Below are 24,871 nucleotides of genomic sequence, written 5' to 3' on the forward strand. Positions count from 1 at the left end.
CACATCAGGACCTACTAATTTGCTCTGCAAAGCACAGTTTTATTTGCAAGTTGTGATGAAGGCGCAAATGTGCAAAAAATTACATAATATTTATCTGAACAGTAACTTCTCTCATTGCTTCATACAAGTTGTAATAAAATCTGTATTTAAAAATAGGCTGCAGATTAGTTTTTCCATATATTTGCTGATTTAGATAATTGGGGAAAACTGATTTATAGTTATTCAGAGTAGGACTTTTTTCACAGTAGGACTTTTTTCACAGTAGCAGTAGTATCAGTATGTCAGGAACATGCAACTAATTTTAAATACATGGCTAAGCTCTCTTGTGCTAAACTAATGTGCCTGTGATATTTACCTAATATGTTTATGGAAGTGTCACATTATATAATTTAATTATGAAAATGTATGTGGTAAGTCAATATAGCTGGAAAATTAACATCAAATTTAATGTGGAGAAATACAGATCCTTGATTTGAGCCTGTTGTCTCCATGCTGACTGTCCTTTCTGTATTTTTTTCATTTTACTTTTCATTAACTAGTAATTCCACTTCAGTCAAGATTACTTTTATCTGCCTTTCATAATAAGCTACTTTAAGCACAGCTTTGAGCATTGTTTCAAATATAAGCTATTTGTGGAGTGCTGAAGATATTTTGTATGAGAAATAGGTATATGCAGATTTTTCATAGTAATTGCACAAAATACGACAGTTCTTACCTCTGTTTATAGCCATTTAAGTACTTTTATATTTGCTTTGTATTAAAACTTGGGAATAAATACGTGGTAGAAAATGAGTAACAGCAAAATACAGTTTGACAAATTCCTTCTGTAGGTGTTAGATAGCATCGTGTGGTGTGAGATTATTCTGCCTTGAATTGTATGTTACTGAATTTAGTTGTTTCACCCACAAATAGCAAAAATGTATTTGTGATGTTCCCCGATTTCCAAGTGTTTGGCTGTCTCCCTTATGTAAACACCACCACTGAAAGCCTTTAGATGGTGATCCGGAGAGTTGCACGGAAGTACCTTAGAAATGGCTTTTGAAAATGAAGTAGAAGCATTTTCTGCGCCCGAAGTGCCAAGCAGCCGCATGTCCTACGTGTTCCTCATACGGCGGGCACACGGTGCCTCCTGCCTGCCCCAGGGGAAGACCGGCCTTGTGCGGCCACCAGTAGCCACTTCATGGCTGCAGTTCATTTTGTAGTGTTGCAGCTCAGCCCTTGCCTCTATGCACTGTGTTCTGGCAAGTCTCCTTGGGGAAACGCACGGTCCTAATCAAGTGTCAAATATAGAAAATGTGGGAAAATGAGAAGCAGGAGAAGGTTTCAACTTCAGTTATATTTGAAACACTGCAAAAAATATGGGGGCTTTGAAAAGTGGTGAAAGGGTGGAATGTGTAAAGTCTCTGTGGGAAGAAAATGTCATCCTATCAATGGATTTATTTTTTGTTTGCAGCTTTTTCTTGCCTTCTGTTGAATTTCGCAATACAAGCATGCTTCTTTGTTCCCCTCTATTCCCTGTCAAGGCCTTCTCTTTCGATCAAGCAAAATATGTTCATTTTCCTTTTTGTTTTCTAAACAGCTTCACTGGAAATCTAGTCAGCTTCAAAATGTTAGTTAAAAATATGTAAGGTCTCCCCCTTCTTTGTCACTCTGCCGGATTTTGTGGTTTTACAATCCAGTTTCCTGGAGAAGGTTTTTAAAATTATTATTGTTTTTTTCTTTTTTCCCTGTTGCTGTGTGAGTAATATAAAAAAAAAAAAATCCACTGGAGAAACTGACTGTCTGGAGGAAACAGTAAGATGTCAAACATTAAGTAAACATTCCAAAAATAGAGGAAAATCCAGTCACCGAGAACTGAAAAAAACCACTGTGTATATTGTAAGTAAAAAAAGAGAAAAAAAGATATGTGCATAATGGAGCTCACATTTTTCTGCAACCCATTTTTAAAAAACAGACAACAGTATTTGATTTACTGCTCTAAACAGTAGCAGGTATAAGTGGAAAGAGGGAGAGGCATTCAAAAAATAACTGGCTAAAAGCCAGCAGTATGTTTTCCCACGATTTTGAGGTCTCAGCAGCCTGACTTGCCAGCTTTCATTCTGCCTTTTGCAATTTTACATATCCAAAATCTAGATTAAACTAATCCCTCTTGCTGTCTGCCCCTGCAATTTAGATCCATGCTGTGATACACGGTGCGTATGTGTATCTCCACAGTACCACTGGCCTACACCATCAGCACTTCGTGGAGGACTTGGAAACCTGAGCTTTAAATAAATAAATAAATAAATAAAGGAGGTATTGTATACATTGAATGGCCCTTAATTTGGTTTCCTTATTGTGTGCAGCAAATGTTGTCATTCGCAGGGCTGCTAAGCATAAGTCAACAATTTTCAGTATTCAGGGCAATAAGCTCTAATTACCTTGGCGATATAAATATAGCCATGTAACTGCTGAAAAAGCCAGTCATTACAGTTGGAATTTTTGTCTTCTTCCTTGCCTCACCCCCCTGCCCTTTACTTTGCAAGGCAGTTCAAACTGTATAGTCAAGGATCCCAAGGGGATTGAAAAAAGGGAAAAACATGTTTTCCAGAGAAAACCAGTCCTCAGCACTGTATGGACCTTGTGCAGATTTGTGAAAAAATTACATGCTGTTATATCATAATATGCCGTTATTGTCACTTGCCTGTTCTTTCCCTTGAGATACCTCAGAGAGGTACAGATCCTTATTATTTTGCTGCATGCAGATATACTCAAAACTGATCAGCATTGTAAACACTTTGTTTCTATTGGACAAAATATTTTTTGACCACAAAGGTTAATATAGAAGGGCAGTATGCAATGGAAAGGCTGCTTATTTACATGGTTTTATTAATGATACAGACCTTCTGAAATACCATTGCTTTGTTTATTGCAACCAGGCCCTCTGAGCTGAGATTGGCATTGGGAAATCATGCAGACCAGCACTTATGATTTACTAGGAATGCTAATTATATAGCATTCATAACTAGAAGAAACTACAGTTTCAACAGACTTAGTTTTTCCTTTTATTGTTTTTATTTACATTAAAATTGCATCTAAAATAAGCTGCAATTACTCTGAAGATTAGGAAGTATGTGCAAACCTTGGTGCACCTACTTGGTATTTCAGCTATTAGAGCAAAAGGATATTTATATTGCTTGTATTTCCTTAAAGCCAGTGCACTAGCACCTGAAATTAACAGAGCTCTTAGGGGAATGGACAGTCTCATGTTGTTATAGATGGCAAGAAGGTAACATTTCTTCTTCTGTTTTTGTCTTTTAGAAATTCAAATATGTTCAGAGCAGATGAAAAAGGGCTTTACTTTTATGTTGTTGTTGCCCCTGAATTCTAAGATTTGTCAAAACTAGTTTTATGTTGTTTCAATGCCAAAATTAAAATTCCTAATTAATGTGATTATTAGATGAGAAATAATGCTCCCAGAAGAGCATTGAATAAAAAGGGCTACAGTATGGAAAAGGAGGAGGGAAGCAAAGAGGTGGAATATGATCACTGAGAGCAATATGTAATTGCAAGGGTGGAGCATGTCCGAGACTGGTTTGTGATTGGATTTAGATTAAGAAGAAGAGCTTGTGTATTTAGTCTGAAGACGAATATTATAGAGGCACCACAGTAAAGGTATAATCAGGTTAAAGGACTTTGTGCTCTCACCGAGTGGAACTGAAGTTGCATTTTCAGTAAGTACACCCTTGTCTTTTGGCCTTTTCACAATAATGTTGAATTTCTTTTGTCATGTGCTTTACCAATTCTTGGAGTAATTCAGCTGTTACTGGTTATGTTGACTGTTTGGAATATTGGTGAAATTCCTTTCGTATCACTTTATTGCCTCTATTGCCCACTTGCACTTCATCATGGTTAGTAACTTAGATTTATCATGAATCCCATTTTTTTTAGGGGTGTTTATGAAAGAAAATCACTCTCTATTGCAGAGTCCTATCATAATGTTAAAACAGTGATACTCAGCTGAGAGTCTTTTGTCTGGCAGTGCCAGACTGGGCATTTACAGCACAGCTGGTGTCTGCTCTGTGACTTCAGAGGTATATGAAATAAAGGCAACTTCTTTAGGAACAGTTTACAAGGGAAAAAAATAAATATCTAATACTCATGTAATCGACGTCTTATGTGTGTTCAGATGTTTTTTCAAGGTTGAATTTTTTTAATTGTAAAATCTAAGGCTATTCAATATGTTTTTCCTTCTTTCAAGTGGATCTTTTGGCTTCTCTGGAATTTAGACAAATTGGCAAAATGAAGACAGATACGCTGATTCATAGCTAAACTGATTGTGGGCAGGAGTTCACTCTCTTAACAATCTGTGGTGAAATAACTATAAGATTGCCAGAAAAACACAGGAGAAACAGGAGATTTCAGTGTCTAGTGTGTGTTTTGCATCAGCCACTATAATGTCTGCACTGTGGTTGTGAGATCCTTAATTTCCAGAAGTGCTGAGTGCTTTCGGTTCCCAGCTTTGTAGGACTTGTGGGTATGTATACATCTGAAAGTCAGTGCTGCAGCAGCTTCCCAGGCTGAAGTCCCTGGTACACAGAAACTGCTTTAAAAACTGCCAACAGTTGCAGCTAAGGTGTCTGTGTTTGAAAATAAGGGGTTAGCAAGAAGTGTTGAATTTCCAAGAATATGTTGTTTATTTCAGTGTATTTTCAGATCAGACTGGCTAAAGTTGTACGCAAATTAACAAGTTCATTAGATTCTGCAGATAATAAGCAGCGTGTAATAGCAATTGCTCTGAATCTGTATAATATAGAATCGTCATGTTTTGAAATCTAGTTTGAAAAAACTATAACCATACTCTTGCTGTGAAATTCTACAGCGTGACTTAGCTATTGCTTTATTAAATGTAATGTCCTTTAAAATGGGACACTTGAGAGGGCCCTGTGGTGTAAACTTGTGAGCACATGTAGGCTGCTGTTCCTTTCAGTGGAGGTACTTGTGCACGCAAAGTTAATTAGACCTAAGTTTTGGCAGGGTTGTGCCCGTAAACTGTGATTGTCTTGGGGTTTTGTTAGGGTAGGTGATGATGTGGCCAGGATTTTGAGAGACATATTCAGGGGATTGCTTTTAAGGGTGGGGAAAAGACCACACAGCAAATGAAATCTTTACTGCCTAGTTTGAAAGAAAATAAAAAAGTGCTATTGTTTTGTTATTTAAGATGGAGCTATAAAAGGTTCATTTTGCCAGTCAAAAATACTTACTCCTTAAAGTAGCCATAGCTGTTTGTTACCATAGCTGTCCTAATTTCAAAGAGTCACAAATGTCATTGCACTCATCCTAGAGTAATCAATTGTTAAGTTTTCATTTCTTAAACATAGGCATTTGGTGATAGACACTTGTCTTAAATCAGTAAACTGCCTTGGATATTTTAACTGGAATAATAATAGTGAAAGTAATCTTTTTAAAATCTCTTACAGACTGAGAACTTTAATGCAAAGTTTCTTGCTGGAGGGAATTTTTATAGTTAGGTTATAAACATCTTAGAATTGCAGCTTTTATAATAGAAACTTCACGTCCATTTTAGCCACAGCAGCATACACATATCTGAAATGAAACTTCTAAAGATTCATTTCACTAGATGGAAGGAGCTGATGGAGTGGACACTTGCCTTTGCTTCTTAAGAGCAAGATCCATACTAAGCAGATATTTTGCTTGTACTTTGGAATGGGTTGCATTTCAGTGTTCAAAAGCATTCATTACTTAAATTAGATTTAAATGATCACGTTACCAACCAATTTCTTACATTAGTTGTGGGCTTGCACTGTTTAAACTTCTCATGTAAATAGCTTGGTTCTGTCACTATGCACAGTGCTGTAGGTTCTTGCTAAAACTGACTTTCAGTCAACTATTTCCGTTAGTAGATAAGATTATGAGTTACTGTTGAAGCACTGTACTTAACTTTGCGGTTATCCAGCCATTCATATACTCTACAGTCAGCCCACTGCTCCCTGGCATTATCTGCTTGATTTTTTTCACATTTGCATGTAACGTCAGTGATTAAGTGCCAGCCTTGTTCTTCTTACATGAGTAAATATTCCCTTGAAGTTAGTGGGAGTTATAAGGAGTATGGAATGAGGCCATAGGGCAGCAATTTTTCCACATATCCTTCCTGGACATCAATATTTTTTCCTCTCCCTCCTTTCCTAAAGATGGAGAAGTTAAGTAGCATGCAGCCTTAGAAATAAATAAGTAAATGCTGTTCTGTAGAGGATAGGCTCCCTTGCTATTGATTGCAGTGATTTTTTTGATGCCTGCTTACCAGGACGTCTTACTGTGACCCATAGTGATTCTGCCATGTCCACATAAAAAGGTCCAAGTTAAGGAGGACATGAAATGTCTGGAGTGGAACCCAAAAGTGCACAGGTCAGCAGTGGGATATGGGGTGCTCTTGGCTTTACACACGTTAGGTCCTTTTGCTAAAGGGAAAATTGTGTGGAAATAAATGGCAGTAAATTGAATAATTTCTTCTCATGCTTATTGAATAAAAATAAATAACAACTTGAGAGTCTTGAGAGGCTTTTGGTTTAGGATTTCTTTTTTTTTTTTTTCTGCAATAACTGCTTTACTTTTTGCTTCCTCAGTCATTTGTAAAGCACTGGAAATTTTCAAGTATCTTTAAAAATGAAGACTGTAATAAGTGATTGATGGAAAACTTTGTAGAAAATCTCTGTTTGAAAATGGAGAACCTAGAACCCTCTTCCATTTAAGCAAGAAGACTTGTCTTTGTGCCTGCTTCTGGAAGTGAAGTTGAAAGTACTTGCATTTTATAAATACATTAAATGATTCAAGGAACTCTGAATATGTGACATATAAAGCTATGGCGGGGGGGTGAGGGGGGAAGAGTGAGTGGAAATTAAGGTCTTTTAAGCAACTCATTGAATCTTCCTTACTGATATATTTAAAGAAAAAAAACCAACCAAAACCTACCACCACCACCAAAATTTTTTAAAAATTATGGGACTTGTTATTAAAAAAGAGGGATTTGGAGCGAGGTAAAATCTTTGCAGTGAGTTATTATGTGAGCATATCTTTGTATGCTTATGTGCATGTATCAGTATTACAAATGAGCATAATAAATTACATTTATCCCTATTCTATAAGAAATTTAATATATTTAAAGCCACTAGTTTTACCCCAACTGTGAGAGTGAATTTATAAAGGAGTTTGTGCCTTAAATGTCAAGTGTTTTGTTCATACCCCTTCATTAACTTAGCAGTTGCTTAATATGTCTAAAATATTTTTCCCTCTGTTTCTGTCATTTGCATTATCATAAAACCAGCACACGTTTCTATAATCACAAGAAAGTACTAATTTTTTTTTGTTTCAAGAGAGCTCTTCAGAGGCCAGCACTTTGATACCATTAGATAGAGTTGTTCCCACACGAAGCTGTTGTTAGGAGTCAAGAAACAAATTCATTATCTGGATCAAAAGTCATTATTAGTGTTCTGTCTATATGTGGAAGTACTGGTCACTGCATGTGACAAAGTAACTCCTGCTCCCTTTTAATAACTCACATATCTTCCTTGTCATTACATAAAGTCTCATCTGAGAAGCATGAAGAGAATGTAGCACTTCTTTTCTTACCACTTTTTATGTGGCAATTAGTTCTGAAAACATTAGCGTTTTAACTGACTCTTAGGGTTTGGTTTGCTGCTTTGTTTTTTTGTTTGTTTGTTTGGTTTTTATTTTATTTTAAGAAATCCTGCTTCTACACATGGATAATGGTGTTCAAATCCTGTCCCAAGCCACTGATTTCTTGCACTCCTTCAAGCTAAAAATTCCTAAGTCAAATTGCAGTTTGGAAAAGTTCATGTCCAGGAAGTTTCAGCTTGGATTTATTTTTATGGCTAGTTTTAATGCTCCTCTATAGGATTTTGAAAGAGAAAATCTGGCAGCTAGATCCTTGCAAATAACTATAGCATCTTTTTAAATAGCACTGGGCATAATAAGGGTGTCATGCAACACTCATCCACTTGTCCTCAGATCTTTTAAAGGCTTGATTTTTTTTTTTCCAATGGTAATTGCCTTTAACAACAGTTTTAAATAAAATCTTATCCATATTTTTTAAATCAAGAATAAGAAGTAATGAGATACGCTTGTTCTGTTCCATACCACACTCATCGCCATAGAATATGAGTAGCTTCCACAAGTGCATTAAGCAATGAACTCACATCTGTCATGTGTTGTTTATTGTCTCATTCTCTCCCCCTGGAGAGAGCTGTATGCAGTGGAGTGTTTTGTTTCAGAAAGAGTTTCTTGGGAGGGAGACAGGATTGCCTTTTTTTTTTTTTCCCCTTAAGTACATGCTGCTGTGTATTTGTACTGGAGCAGGCAAAACTGAGAAACATTCCATGCATCTGGAGTGGAAGGTGGAGATGCTTGTGCTTAATTCACAGTGCAAGTTTTAGATCAACCCATTAAAAAGTTCAGTCTCCCTTTCAACAAGTCTGTGTGCTTTGAGTGGAGAATTGTGGAATGGAGGAAGAGCCCAACTGTCATCTGTGATTCTCAGTCAGCAGGCAGAGGTGGCCTTCTCAGTGTCACTGGCACAGGCTGCAGTGGCTGGGTTAGAGGGGATTCTGGGGGGAAGCAGTGGAGAAACTCTAAGAACTATATGAGAGGTGCCTGGTGACCTGTTGCTACAGTTGTGGTGCAGTGCTCAGTACCAGTTATCTTCTGAAGTGCCAAAGGCTTCATTTTTAGATGCTGAGGTAATTGGGCAGAGAAGTGACAGTGGCTGTGGAACTGGATCACTTTCAGCCACGATGAAAGAGTTCTCCCAGACAACTGGAGATTTTTAGTCACAGCCATTGTCAGATCTTAGTTTAAAAAAGAATCCAAGCCAATGATGGTGGATTGGCATGCATGCATCTTCAGTCAACGGAGCTTGTTTCATGACTGTAAACTCTACATACTGCTATTCTAAGTTCCCAGCTTCACCTATGTAGTCTTCAGTTTAGATCTCAGCTGTTACAGTTACATCTATTGTAAGGTCATCTGTGATTAAGGCTTGCTTTGAGATATGTGTGCATTTCTGAAACTTGAGTCCACTCAGTCTGGTTGCTTGCATTCTTAACAATTTTTTAAAAAAAAACACAAACCAAACAACAAAAACTCCCTAATGAAGGATCAAATGGATGTGGTGTGTTGGAAAAACTGGTGTGAGTATGCACAGACTGTGTGGGACATACAATATATCAAAGCTAGTTGTCAGGTCAGAAGAAAATATTGCTAGCTGGGTTGATCTACAAATGTTAAAAGGCAGCTGACACAATTATACATGAAATCACTCATCACCTATTGTTCTGAAGTGAAAAGGGTGGGAAAGAGAGTTGATTCTTGTGGATTTCAGGAGTAAAGGGTCAAGTGATGGAAGTGCAAACTCTACGTGACTTTGCTCTAGGAAGGTTTGTGACATTATTTGTGCTTTATGATGAATCTCGGTCAGCCCTACCTGGTGAAGTGGTGCCGTATCATGCAGCCATGAGCTAAGTGGAATTGACATGATTTTCTTCAGCAGCAGCCAGGCTGATGAAAGGTTAGAGAAAAAGTTCCTGAATCCTCTTCTTCAGGTTCATTCTCTGAATGATTCCAGCTGTTTGGGGCAGATACAATACCTCTGTGATTGACTTATCAGAAAGGAACATGTTCTGATGAACAAATTATGTTCCCCTAGAGACCTGACCCACACCATAAGAGAGCTGGGAAACTCTTAGTGAATTCCCAGGATCCTTGAAGATCCCAATCCTAGATGAACTCTGGGCATTGACTGGGTCCTGCATTGGTGTGCACAGGTCGAACAAATTTCTGTTCTGCAAATTTCTGTGTATGTGCCAATTTCTCAAGGGAAAAGAAGATACTTCTTCAAGCTAGCCCTTGCTCAGTCCTGTTGCAAGGATTTTGGACTGAAGAGGTAGCTTAATTGCCCAGGGCAGTTTGTAGAGATAGGATATGGCACTTCCAGTGCTGGGTGATGAGGTTACATGGCCAGTAATTTGCAACATAGCAAAGCTTAGAAAAATTTCGGCTCTCAGGTTTTTGTCCCTCTTTCTTCTTTTAGTACACAGAGTCAGAAGAGTAAAGGAAATCCATCTTTACAGTGCTCTCACTGATGGTTGTGGCTAGCATACAATGATAATGGTTCTTCAGCTCTTCACAGTTGATAGACTGGCCACTGAAACACTGGTTTTCAGGGTCTGCTGTAGTCTGCAACTTTCTTTTAATGTCCCAGAGGACACTTGCTGGTCTCTTTGTTTTCAGAGGATCTAGATGACGGTCATTCAAGCTGAGATGCTTTATATTATCTCAGAGTTAGCACATAGCCTGGAGCAGCTAAGACTTAGTGTTTTGCATGGGCAAATGAGGAGGCAAATACTTCCACTTCAGTGTCTGCTACAATGTGGGTATGAAATATTTCCACCAGTTGCTAACTAAGACTTGTTGGCCTTTGGTATGACTCCTTTAATTTTTACTAGAGTCTGGAAAATAAAGTCAGAGTTCTCCTTGGCTATGTTTTTTGTAGTTAGATGAACAGTTTGCTGAACCTGAAGTGCCTCTGTTGTGTCTGCTGTTAGATGAGAAGGTGGTCTTAGTGCCAATTACTTTCACTTGGTTGGAGAGGATTAACCACAGGGCTGATGTACTGATCACCTCTCCAGTGCTGGGGACTTCTGAGGTCAAAGGAAGATGTAACTGAGGATCTTGCTGTTGCCAGCTTCAACTTTAGTTTGTGACCAGTGCTGTCTGTTCCCAGTGTGTCTAAGTAGTGATCCTGTGGAGTGTGGTTTCAGATGTGGAATCTGGCTTCTCATGTCCACTTTTCTCTTGCCGTGGCTATTTCATCTGAAACCAGGAGCTGCACACGCTGGAAGTACAGAAGTAAGTGGCAGAGATGATAATCTCCATTGATTAGACAATGTTAATTTATTATGCTTAAAAGGGAATTATTATGCTCGCAGGTAAAGTTACGGTGAAACATTTGGAGAAAACTAGAGTTGAGGGAAAGCACTGTATAACTTGAATGAACCTGTAGTAGAAGCCACCTGGTTTTCATTTTGTTGGCTCAGCAGTATGTTAGATCATAAAGGTTTAATAATTTTTGACATTTCAGTGCCCTTATTGCACTGATTGCAAATGCTGAATTTCTTCATAAGTGGATCTTCTCTCCCTTAAGTAAATTATGCAAAATATTTTGTACTATAGCTTATGAGAAAAAACTTCAGTTTATGGACTGGTAGCAATGGCTGGGCTTTTAAAAACATTACTGGTGATGCGTAACCAGAATATCAGACACAGAACGTGATATATCTTTAAAGTTTCATTTGCGCTGCTGATTCCCACATTGAAAGTCAGTTTACAATACTGATAAAATTAAATCCTGGCGTTCTTATCTCACAGTATTGTAACATGTATACCCACAGTTTCCCTGACAGTTTTTGCTTTCATACTACCCTATTTTTTAGTGTTATGAAGATAAAATTCTAAGTTCAATGCGTAAGTGCCAAATAGTTTGGTGCAAGTAAGATGATGTGATTGGTACAGTAATTCGTACAGTGTCAAAATCACATTTAAATGCAAAAGGACAAAAAAAACCCTGCATGAATATGACAAAGTTTAAGCATAGTCCCAACAGCCTTCCCCAATTGGGTGTCTGTAATATTTAGGGAAGTACGGCATTGGTTATGCAAACATTACTTGTCAAATCAATGTTAATTTAGGACAGGTTTTGAGGAGGGCATCCCTGTTTTGGGGAAGCAGCCCTGTTTTGTAAAGTGCTTGCCCATTAGCAACACATCTTTCAAAAATGCTGAATACATTGCTTAGTTAGAAAAAGTTGCCCAAGTCTTGTTGCTTTGTGGACACATTGGTGTTGCACATGCCAGGCTCAGTTAGAATTAAAATCAAACACATGCACAAAACCTCTTTGAACCCCACAGAAGCCCACCTTAAACTGTAGCAGTATCGTAACATTTATTGCTTACGTTCCAACAGTTGCACTCTGTTTATCGCTATTTTTGTCCTTGCATTTGAAAAGCAGTGTTAAAAGTTAATGGAGATCAGGTTGTTTTACTTGTGTGCATACCTAAGTTTGTGCAGTTGTTTTGGATTTGTGGCCATCATCCAGCAATGTGTTCATTATGTGTGGCGAGAATAGATCAAACCTTTATATTTGAGCAGGTAGTGGCCTTAAAATGATTTCTGACATAGATTATCTCCTTCCAAAAATAAGAAAGGCTTAACTTTGGTGTTATAAATAGGAAAGTAACTGAGAACTAAATGAAATTGTAATTGTTTATTCAATAAATGGCTCTTGCTATCATTTTTATGTCCTACTATGTATGAAGCAAGTGATACCAGAAGTAAATGTCCCAGAAACAGTATTTTGAAGTGTGACACAAATCAAATGCTGATGAACTTGTTGCAATCATTACTTCTCAAAGTAAGACTTTTTGAAGAAAATTTCATAGGAATTTCTTTTCCTTGATAAAAACCCAGTAAAATTCCCATTTTTTATTTTTAAAACAGATATTGAAAAATGAGTTGCCCAGCACAGAAACAACTGTCTGAGCAGAGATAAACGGCACACAATGGGAAGAAATTTCATAGAAGTGCAGTTCATGGGTAGATGAGAATGTGTTAGAGACAGAGATATTTATTTTGCTTTTAAATATAATGCAGTCTAGTTATCTTTCAGAAATGTTCGAAGGGGAGCTGATTTTTCATCAAGAGGGAAGTCGTAAACAAACCGACCCAATTAAAGTTAAACAGAGCAGTCTGCTTCTCTAAGCACTTCTGGAATTATGTCAGCCTCTAGCATAGATGGGTTTTATCTTGCGAACCAGTTCAAAGCATTTTTTGTCAGCTGCAGATTTTTTTTTTTTTTGGCGTATTAATCAAACTGCAGACTAGTTCTTTCAGGGTTAGACTCTCTTAAGTAGTGTATCTCACTATGCTAGTTAACAGCTGTTAGTGTGGACATTTTTATTGAATTCATATGTTACTTGATATGAGTACATTTTAGCCCCTGAAGGGGAGGGGGAAAGAAAAAGCCCTGTTTTCATTTAAAAGAAGTCACTGTGCAGACGAAAACAGCATCTGAAGAATATTGGTTGAAGTAAACAGTGACAAAGTCTGTCTGAAAACGTTGAGTAAATAGTGATTTCTTGAATTTTCAAGCTAACAATTTTCTGGACAGTTTGAGGAAGGGGAGGATTTGTTTTACAAAGGTTTTTTGTTTAATTGCAGCCTGGAGAAAACAACCCTCAAGGCAAATTGTCTGTGTGGAGGGTTGATAACATGAGATTCATTCAGGGATTTGTTTGATCAGTTCAGACTATGGGCATAGAGATGGCCTGGCCCTATAAATCCTTTCTCCTGAACTAGTAGCAGTGCTTTCTTATCTGCAATTAATGAGGAAATTCTGTCAGAAGGGAACCATTCACTATTGAACTCTGGGGTGGGGTTTTTCCCTTTCTTTCCTAAGAGAAAGGAATTTGGTTTGACTTTGGAAAATCTTGTAAAAATGTAAATGAAAAGACATTTCATGTTAGGGGGGGTGGGGGGGAATGAGACTACCTTCTCCCAAAGAAAAACAGGAGAAATATATTGGGCCTTAGAAACTCAAAACTTTTCTGTATAATTTTCAAAGGTCAAAATGCTTTAATTCTGTTTTAGGCCTTGCTTGTGTTGTATTTCAGCCAGCATTTTTCAGTGCACAGTAGTGACTGTTTTTCCTTTCCCCCCTGTTTTTGCTCAGTATAAACAGTTCCTTGCTGTGGTTACACAGACAAATATAGCAGAGAACCCTTTTCTGGGAGAAGAGTCTCCCCGTGCATTTCTTAACCATTTTTGGGAAGAATTGATCTATCTGTGCATGTGAGAGAGGGAGGCAGTAGCTGTAAATTGAAGTGACATCATATATATTACTTCCATTGATCCGCTTTTAGACTAGAGCCAGGATAAAAGGAAATGGCATCAGGGAGGAAGTATGCTCCTTTAGGCACAGATCCCAGTGTGATAATGGAGTAATAATAGAAATCACGCCACTGTCAATCGGTTGCTACATTAGTCTGAGGCACATTTCCCCGCCGAGGAGGCTTTCAATGACTTCATTCAAGTGCAGGCAGGAGCAAATGGGACATTCAGCATACCAGCTGTACTACTTCAGTGATTTGTGTCCCGGCTTAGGGGTGCAGTGCAAGCACTGGTGCTGTGGATGCTCAAGTAGATACATCTCTGTCATGTTTCATGGCTGTGAAAGGTCAGTAGTGAAACGTTTCAGTGGCATTTTTTCTAGTATAAAGGGTGAATCTGGCATTTACTGCATTTCTTAATGTAGGAATTGATAAATACGCTCCTTTGCATGGGTGGTCTTCTGGGATGTGAGGTCGATGACCTCTGTAGCTGCCATACAGATCTTTGAGGAGGCAAGATTTGTTTTCTTTGTGCTTTTTACAGGTTAGGGGTAGGATTCAGAAAACTCATACTTTTGTTCCAAGAGTATTTGTAGAAACCCTTTCCAACCTATTAATGTCTTGAGATATTCTTGTAACACAGTATAGTGGCTTAAGCGTCTTGTGTACTGATATGAATAAAATATAAAGTATGCTTTTTCTTAGTTCCCAGATATTTAGTATAAATTGACTCTCAGCCCCAGTAAGCTGCTTTGGTAATAGTCTGAGTTGTATTTTGAATTTAATTACATTTTCTTTAATTCTTTCACCTTGCCTTTTTCAAATACAGCCCTAGTTTTAATACTGCCTATCATTTGCAGTTTGTTTTAGAAGTAACAGCCTACTTATTCAGACTTTAAAACTATGACATCAGGTAACACAGGGGAAGCAGGGGACAAATGGCTATTTAGTGGCAGGACAAAGTGAACTCTTTGAAAAGGCTGGAAAGTTGCAGGAGAGGTTTAACAGTCTTAGGGCAAGATAAAAGTATACGGTGCTGGAATACAGCTTTATAGTTGGGGTGATGTTTAATTATATGGACAGGACAGAAAAACTCTGGTGTGCTTCATCACAACATATTAATTTATTCCCTCTTTGTAGTGTCAGTGCTTACAACTGGGGGAGGGGGAACCCTGGGAAAAGTAGTATGATTTCCATGCAGCAGGCATAGGTGGGGACAGGAACTATCTACTTTACAATATAAATAGATGCCATTGCAGCAATCATTGCCATAATGAAAACTATTTCTTGATACTCACCACATTTCCTGATTGAAGTGATCTGCTTCAATAACGCATATATTTGAGCATTTTGATTGAGCAGAGTATGTTCCAATACAGCTATGAGAGTGATCTTTATATATCTGCGTGTGTGATTTTTTTAATTTTTTATTTTTTTTTAACAGGAAAAGTGACAGTTTGTGTTTGGGGTATTATGGTTGTTTTCTGAATGCTTTCAACATGGAGATAAAAATTGACATAGTGAAGTTTATCATGCTGTATTTTGCTGTAGCTGCATTGTGTGTTTTTTATCTTTATGTTAGATACTCAATATGCATTCACAGAATATGAGTTGCTGTAAAGGAAAATGGTTTCACGATACTTGAAAAGAAATTTACTTTTTGTTTCCTCCAGCATTTTTGTTTTTCAGTAGCACTTAAAAGCAAGAGCCCCTTTGTATTAAGCATAGGGCAAACAAATGGCAAATCGACAGTGTGTATCCCAAACAATTCTCATGGTGTGAAAGAGGAGAAAGAACAGGTGGGAGGGACAAATAAGGATGGTGGTGGGGAAAACGAAAAATAATGGAGTGTGGGTTTTTTTGACTGAAAATTCAAGTGCAATTTTATGACATTTATTTATAACTGTTGAAAAGCTGCTTCAGAGATAGCATTGTTCATCTTGTTGTGTTTGGGGAAAAGAAGATTTCTAAACCCCTGAAGGAATTTTGTAGTAGTCTGTTGTGAAACTTCAGCCAAGCTTTCTGCCTCTTTGTTTAGGATAGGTTTTTCTTTTAGGCTGATAGGCAGAGTCTCTTTTATTAAAAGGAAAAGGTAAGAAATGAGAGGCAATGCTCCTCCTTTTATTTTGTGTTGGAAGTAGTGGGAGAACAAAACGTAATAGCTGCGCCCACTAGTGCAGGTCTGTCAGCATTTCTTCTGCTGGTGCTCCCACCCTCTGTGCTGGTGTTTGCTCGCTCCTACCTAGGACTTTAATTAAACGGTGAGCTGGAAACTGGTATGTAAAGTGTCATCTTGGGCAGCTGGACTGTGGGAAAATAACAGAAGCCATGGTCTCAGATTTTTTTTCTATACAGTACCAAATCTAAACTGAAAAGAACTGAACCAGTAATTCTGAAAACTCTTCACCATAATGCAGCACTAGGCAGAGGTAAATTAAGGACATGGCTGTGCTGTGCTTTTGTTGGCTTCAATGAGATTCTGTAATGTTATCTTAAACAATAGCTTTCTGCGGGTGAATCTGTATAGCAATTATACTGGAGATATATTATAAAATAATAATTCTCAGCAGTTCTGTACCTATGTATTGAAGCAGCTGTTCTACAGTTTCTACAAATTAAGTATTGCTCCTTTGTAGTTAGCAGAGAAAGCTTTCTAAATCAGAAGTAACCTTTCTGTGCGTGGTGATCTGCAACATTTCAGATTTTATTAGTGTTCAGAATGAATTCAGTTGCCAAGCAGAGCAACTTCCCAGAAGCCCTCCCTGTTTTATTTTTTAGAGTGTCTCACCACCCCCCAGGCAGCTGCTGTTGGACTGTGCAATAAACATTCAAGATGGCATTTTAGTACTTGTCCTGAAATTGAAATATTCAATATTTTTAAATGTCTGACTATTTTTAACAGCTCCATTTTGTTGGTAGGCTTCAGTATCTCTTAGAAAATGTTCCAGTAAGAGCCAGTAAGAGGTGAGGTTTTTTCAGTTTCCAAGAATACAACTTCAATATTAAAAAAATGGAAGGAAATCAAAATGCAGGGAAACCAAATCATTAAAATCCTAGAGGTCTCTTTTGCTCTTTATTCTGATTTAGGTACTAACGCTAAATTATGTCAGACTAAAAGGGAAGAAAATGTCATGTTTCTTAGTCTGTTGTTAACAGCAATATTTTACAGATTAAGACTTATCAGAAGATCCTTGATATCTTCATGGACTTACCATCAGAGATCAGGGGTACAGACTTGTTCAGTCCATGTAAACAGCCATGGCTGTGGATTGTGTTGTTTTCTAGGGCTGACTTCGTTTTGTATCTGCTTACCACATTGATGCAGCAGAAGGGGACATGGGCAGCAAGGTGGGAGCAGAGAATCACCAAATGTGATAAAAGCTCAAAGTAATGTTAAAGTAACAGGATATCTTTTTTCATTAATCTGTCTGGAGAACAGTAGAAGTAAAGCAGTGCTGGTTTCTTTTTGTGTGGAAAAGCTTAAATTCACATTCTTCCTTCCCCCTTCATCTTTTGATGCCCCACAATGTTGAATAGTCGGTAAAGCTTTGGGGCATATAACAAACTTCTGATGGATCGCTCTGAACCCTCAGTTCCCAATAGCTGTTTCCTGGCAGCTGGTATAATTTCTCTCTGAGCTCTGTTTGAATTATTTATTTGTTCATCCAATAAGCCTATTAAACAGAGCACTTAAGCACTTGCTACATCAGACTTCTTGTGCATTTTCTTTTTAGGTTACATTAGGTTCAACTTGAAAATGATACGTTCTGGAGTCAGGCTACTAAATACTAAATATACATAAATATATAGGTGGAGATGCCACAAATGTAACATTCATGCACATTTATCATGTAACGATGGATGGCTTGTGACATTGGACTAGAATATGCCTCAAAATGTGTTGTTACAATACTTGTTTTGTGTTGTGTCACTTCTTTGTGTTGTGTTTCTTTGTTCACTGGACATATAACTGCTCATATAACAGATAGAAATGAGACTCTTAAAAATTATATGTTCATATGTCTGTTTTTCCCCTGAAATTATGCACTGTAAATTATTCTTTTTTTTTATTTCTTCCAATCCCAAAGAAGGTGGAATTACTTAGCATATATATTCCATAAAATTCTTACCTAATAAGCTATGATTATGTTTCAATAAGATAAGCATCATTTAGATCTGATCTAACTATAGTAATGAAAACCATGGAAATGAGTCTTAATTGGGCCCCAGCTCAGAGTCTTTCAGAACACAGGCACATAAACCCTGAGGTTTTTCAGAAACCATCTGGAAGTTCTTGTTGTATTTCAAGGAGATGCTGGAAGTACACAGGTTAACACAATCTCATCCTCTTTGGTTTGTTTCCATTTAATTGCTCAGTCAGTAGAGATCTTTATTCACCAATGGTATTTATTTTCCCTTTAGCTTCTCCCTGACCAGCTGGTCCTACTTCTGGAGACTCTCTTGGAGGAGAAGACATTGTGTCCTAGAATACTGCAGCACTTGGAGAAAACATACCAACTCCGGGAGCAAGATGCTGAGGTAATTCACTTTAAAAAAATCTCCTTAACATACGCCATTGCATTGTTGACCAGGAGTGATAGTGTTCCACTAGGATCCAGGCTTTTTTCCATGTCTAAATATGAAATTGGATATTCTTAACTCTAGTATTGTTGCATCTTCAGCTGCATTTGCATACCATGGTAGTAGGAGACAGTGCAGCCTAGGTGTCATTACTATAGTCCATGTACCTCGGGCAGCACCTTTGGTCAAGTGTTAAATTTCTCACTATGTTGTGATGGCTGTGTATTAAAGCGTAGGTCATTTTAGTTCTGTGTATTGTCTCCAAATGCAATCGTGTCTGTTATGGTCTAAAATTATTCTTCCCCATGGTCAGCCCATATTGTTCCCCTTTGAGTGCTCTGAAGTCTCAGCTGGGATTTAGAAAAGTTTGCTCTCCAGAGAGACTACAGTATATTCTGGTTTTGGGCATGAGTTTAAGAGGGAATCAGTTCTTTACAGCTTCTCCTAGTAGTGCCAGGGATATTAACAGACCCTGAGGAAAAGAGTTTTATATGATATTGTAAATGCGCCTTCCCCATCACAGGCACATATGAGCTAGCATCCCTGCTCCAAAGAGCGTACTGTCTTTGGAGGGCAAACCATTAAATCCTTATTACCATATGCAGTGCTTGTTATTTTGTAGAGTCCCTGGGAGAGTTATGACAATTAAAGCAACAGAAGTTGTGGCTGAAAGCACCCTTGCAATGAGTCTTTGCTTTGAATACAAAGTATTCAGGAGGGGAGGTAAGATGATAGAATCAGTCGTGAAAATAAAGAATGTGTAGATTTATATATAAACAAGGGGTAGTTATGAAGAAGCATATGATCAAACTAATGTGCACGGTAAGAGAGCACGGTAAACTTAACACGACATTTGACTCTTGTTTAATTAAAAACTACTGTGAAGGCTGTGGAAAGTCAGTGTGCATGACTTACCCTGTTATAATTGGAACTTTATGGCAATAATTGAAATTGAAGGAGAGAGCAAAATCTGTCTTCTTACTCTTATGCTGAAGTTGCTGGGTGGATGCTTATGAACACTTGCGAATCCAAACATTAACGTAAGGATCGATAGAAAAGAGCTGTACCTTTTTCTCAGAAAAAAAAAAATGGACATTTCAACTCTTGTGTTTACTACACCTTTTTACTTTTCTGTTGATGCAGGTTTCCAAATGCCAAATTTGTTTTTAATTAGTACTTGAAACAACATTTCTATTTATAGGTATTAGAATATATTTTAATCACATCTGAATACCAGTGAAATGTCAGGGGTTCTATAATGGGAAGAGGAATTAGTAGGGAGATAGATCAAAGCAATAGCTGTGGTGTTGCTGCTTCATGCCTCTGAATTGTAAGCACCAGGCTACAAGCTTTGGTTTCTCATGTTTTTCCTTTCTCTCCATTTCATGCTTTCTTTTTTCCATGTGGTGTTACATAAAAATACAGAAATGACCTGTCAGAATTTTTTCTTTTTTTGAAAAACAACCCATGAAATTCCAGCATCAGTGAAAGGAGCATCATCTCAATTTTATTTTACAAGGTGAAACCAAGGGCTTAACAGACGTTGAGAAGTGCAACTAAGATAATGTTACCATTAGCATTTTTGCAGTCATCAGGTGCCAGACACCTGCAGTCCTTTAAAGGGAATGTTAGCTTACATGCCCTCACGTACCTGAAGAGAGGACTTTTTAATGGCTCTTTTTGCAGTACATGCACAGGGGATTTTTCTTGTCATGACCCAGGGACAAAGAACCACAGTCCAAGCATATAGCTAAGCTGTTCTTATCTAGATTTGATTTGTGAAGACATTAATCACTTAGAGTGATCCTGTTGTGTTACTGGAGTTCAAATGTTCTCAGTAACTGCATGTCAGAAATGGATCATTAAAAATACAAGCAGAAAAAACTGCAGGTAGGCCAATAAGAAAAGAAAGCTGTCGATGTCAGAGGTTTCATTCAAGAATTTTTGTAAGTAACATTGTCACCTGTGTTCCATCCAACAGGAGAAAGATAAGAAATAAGAACTTTTTTTCTTATTTTTGACAAGTATTGTTTCAGTTCACATTGATCTTCCAGTAGTGATCAGCAATGATATGAGACTGGTACACAAAGTTTTTTTGTATTTTAAACAAAGTTTGGTGTTACAAATTGTACATAAAAAGTTGTCTCCATACTCCAGATTTGGAAGGCTTTCCCTGTATGTATTTTAGGTATCTAAAAGGTATGATGCTGTATCTTCTACAGCATCAGAGGGAATATAAATAATAGCATGCATATGTCCTGCTGAGTACTCTTGTGAGGACAAGAATGTTGCACACTTTGTAGTACTTCTGTGGAAAAAGTGAAGGATTTGGGTAATCTCACCTCATCAGATAAGTGTGGTGGGAGAAGTAAAGGGGACCGTTAGCTACTGAATTTTACTGTTGGGATGAAATTAGTAGAGAACCACCCTCCTGTCTCTGGCAGTTTTAAAGGACCTGAATATTCTGTGTGGACACTTCAGATCTGTAGTGTGCTGACACTGAACCACCACACCGAAGTGAGCCCTGGAAAAGTACTGGAGAAAAGTTGCCCAGGGTTGCTTGAGCTGGGTTGACTGGAAATGAGATACATGTGCATTGGGTGTTTTGTCTTGGACTTACTCTGCAGTTCACTCATCAAGAAGGCTGTGAAACACAGCTCACCACCTCAAGTTTCACAAATGCTCCAAGAGAGTTCATTATTGGGGGTCATTTTGTCCTACACCAGTACAGCACGGGATGTCCTGGTTCATGTTTCTTACAGCTTTTATATCTGTATTTCTGAAGTGTGTTTATTTTGACTTTAAAGTTCTGCACACTTCTGGTAAAGTGGCGTGCAGCCGGCAGTATCTGCACTTGCCCATGGCAACATGCAGGTTTGTCCTCAGTCAGTGAAGGTTGCCAACAGCACTATTTGGTACTCCTGACCACTTGTTAAGACATGCATGTCCAGTCTTACCAATGTAAGGGCACACCGTACTTCAGAAAGGAGAGGAGAGTTTGCAGCAGGTTATCCGCCTTGTTTTGATTCCTTCGTAGCAGCCAGGAGAGGATAGAGGTGTGAGTCAGCCTTTGCCTGGAATTTAACTGTTGATCTTTCTTCAAGGAGTGCTCAAGGTTTGTCCTTCCTGGGATCTCCTTAGCAACTCAGCGTAGTTCCTGTCCTCTCTCAGATGAGGTCTCACAACAGATATGTAGCTTCAGAGGTGGGTAGGAGGTCAGTGGTAGCCTCTCCCTTTTAAGACAGACACAGTTTTGAATGCTTCAGCTAAAAAAAAAATCAGAAGTTAGGTCACATATTTCTGATTGACAATAAATAACACATCTCTGACAGCAACCTTTGAGCTGCAAGACCCAGGAATGAGATAATGATGGCTTAATCCCATTTCAAACTGGTCTGCCCCCAGTCTTGGATGCTACAGGAGGCTTGCAGGGCATCTGCCTAATTGCAGAATTTGTGAGTCCTTCCTATTTTTTTCCAGTCCATATCTATAACAAATCATCATTTAATTTTCCATTTACTGTTCAAACCTTGGAACATCTGCGAAGGCACAAAACGACAAGGATTTTTCCAGAGATTAAATTCACTGATGTGAATTATTTGAATTGAGCACATACAATATATCTTTAAATACTGTTCTGAGAGCAATGAAGGTTTCAAAGTTTAAAGCCATTTTTATGCTCTCAGTGCCTTGAGCCCATCATGGCTCAGACCTTATCAGACAACTTGGAGGCAATTGCATGGAAGAATGATTGTGTCCTCAGTTTTCTCTTCCTGTTTCCTATTTTCTTGCTGTGTTGCTTCCCACTACATAATAAGGTAGCTCATAGATAGGCTACTTCTCCATGACGTACCACATCCTGTGTCCAAGAGAAGCATTATAGAAGCTGGCTGCAGTTTGAAGATGACAAAGTCCAGCTGGGAAGTTCAGCTGACTGAGGAGAACTGGGAGATGTTATAAAGCAGCTACAGTTGCCGTCTGACAGTGCAGTAGGATAATAGAATTGAAGGAGGGTCTGGTTGGTTTTGGTTTGTTTCTTTCTGAGGTGGCCGTTTTTTGCAGATATTTAATTTATTCAACAACGACTGTCTGGCAGAACATGGACAGTTGGTCTACATGGAAAGTTTCTGGTTGCAAGTATTTTTTTAAGTCTGCCTAACCTTGATGACACCTCAGTTGGTATGGCTATGCAAGCTTATTTTGTTTGAGCATATGCTGTTGAGGACTGTCATTTTAAAAAATTGGAATCAGTTAGTTACAAATACCTAAAGACAACACAGGGAGCTCGGGATAGGACTCAGTGAATCTATTAATTAGAAGAACCCTGTGATTATTGCCATTATTTCTGTTCTAACATCTTCATTTGGTCAGGGAGAGGCCTGTAACGTGTGTGCACAAGATTGCAGGATGGCTGAGTAGCCTGCAGAATAGTAAAAAAAGGCTACAGGGAAAAGAGCATCAAGGCCATAGGAAAAGGGCAGTGGGTGTGTGTGATGCTTTCAGTCCTATTTAAGACTTGACACTATTTCTACAGGTGTATTTTAGTTGTTGCTGAATTATCTAAGACCTGGTGATAAAAAATACAGAATGTGGATGTAGCAGAAAGATTTATGGTGTATTTCCCCAGAATTTTCACTGTAGTTAACTTTTCTTTCTTTCTACTGCAGGCATTACTTTTTTTTATAAAATATCTCGCCTGCACAGCATATGGAAAGTTGCTTTGTTGGTTTTTCCTTGTCTCAGCAAATTGGCTGAAATGCTCTTCACTTACATAATGCTTTCCCTGTATTCAGGATCATAATGTGGTACATTTTGGGGAAAGAGGAGTGACTATAACTGTTTCTGCAGAAAATGCGAATAAAATGAGTTAAGATCATAACATCGTCAGTCATGTGGGTGGCATAAAGCCATTCTCACACAACTGCTTCATTGTGCATGAGGTCTGCCTATGAGACCAAGGCTATAAAGTGGTGGCATCTTATTTCACTGACAGAAATCCAGTCATGCTAATACAAACCATATAAGGTGCTTGGTGTCCTAAAAGTGGCGAGAATTGTGTTTGGGACAAAATAATTTTGATTCATTGATCTTTCCTAGCCCATGAAAAGCTGGCAGACATGGTGGTACAAATGAATCACAATGCAGTATCTGTCTTGCCGCTTTCCATCTGATGGGGACTGCCTTGAGCTGAGCACATTCTCACACTGCGTTAGCCAGCTGTCCTGCCAGTTGTGGCTGGGCATTGTTGGAAGGCACCCTCATGGAACAGAGCCCTGTAGAGCACACTCTAAAACTGGATGGGAAAAGGGAACTGCTTGGGAAAGGTCAGTCCATGCTCGCAGGCAGACAAGGCGCTCGGTGAGCTTTCCTTTCAGCAAAGCCACTGGGCTAGTCCTCCCCTGGGGCAGCGGCTCAGGACCAGTCTCCAGCTTTTGAATAAAATTAGCAATGTGTTGCAAATACCTCCACAGACTTGCCAGTCCTTTTTGACTGGACCGTGGAGCAACAGATAGGCATGATTCAGACAGTGGTGGTGCAATTGAACACAATCCTTTTCTTTAATGTATGTAATTTTGGGGATGAACCACCAATTCAGTAGATGAAAAAGGTAACAGCTTCAGCTGATGACATATTACAGGACACTACTTTCTTCAGAAGATAAGTGAATACTATATTTTTTTTGTTTCTGAAAAAGTAAAAATAGTTTCTGTATTTATTCCATATTGAAACATACAGCTTATTCAATTTCAACTCAAGTCAGGAAGAGATGCCTTATTGTGTATACGAGAACTTGTTTTGCAGGACTTACTTCCAGCTGCTCTGGAAATTTATCATGGATGCAACATAAATTTCACCTACCTTTTCCTTTCTTAGTGTTATATTCAGAGCATTATTGTGGCACTAGAGATAGGTAGGATTACATTGACTAATTTTCTATTTGGAATTGAATTGCAATTAGCAATTCAGTATTTAGGAATTAGGAACCTAGAGAAAGCTCTGTAGAGCAGTCAGCCTGCATGCCAGATTTGTTTCTGGAATAAATCGGATTTGAGGTTTGTATACACAACCATAACTGAGGTAGTATGTTTGTTAAATGGAAAAGAAAGAAGAGAGAAGAAATGCAAGTTTTAACTTGAAATCTCTGTACTCTGTTTTTACAAAGTCAAATCATTGGTCTGATGCTTTTCACATTCATCCTCACAGAAATACTATTTTTTTTTCCCTGCTCTTCTCCTGATACTTTCCCTAGCAAATGCTAGCAAAGAATATCTTACTGTCATGGAAATCATTCCCATTTTCATGAGTTAAGGGGCTCGTTTCAGAGTACAGTGGGC

General features: G+C 38.3%; 1 protein-coding gene across 1 annotated transcript in view; it reads left to right on the forward strand.

The window, feature by feature from the left end:
* Window positions 1–24,871, forward strand: part of AOPEP (aminopeptidase O (putative)) — a 195,408-nt gene that overhangs the window by 152,341 nt on the left and 18,196 nt on the right. Inside the window, exon 13 of the mRNA XM_074165976.1 lies at window positions 18,378–18,494. Coding sequence (XP_074022077.1) covers window positions 18,378–18,494 — 117 coding nt within the window. The remainder of the gene's footprint in view (window positions 1–18,377; window positions 18,495–24,871) is intronic.

Source organism: Numenius arquata, chromosome Z, assembly GCF_964106895.1.
Source record: "Numenius arquata chromosome Z, bNumArq3.hap1.1, whole genome shotgun sequence".
NCBI lineage: Eukaryota > Metazoa > Chordata > Aves > Charadriiformes > Scolopacidae > Numenius > Numenius arquata.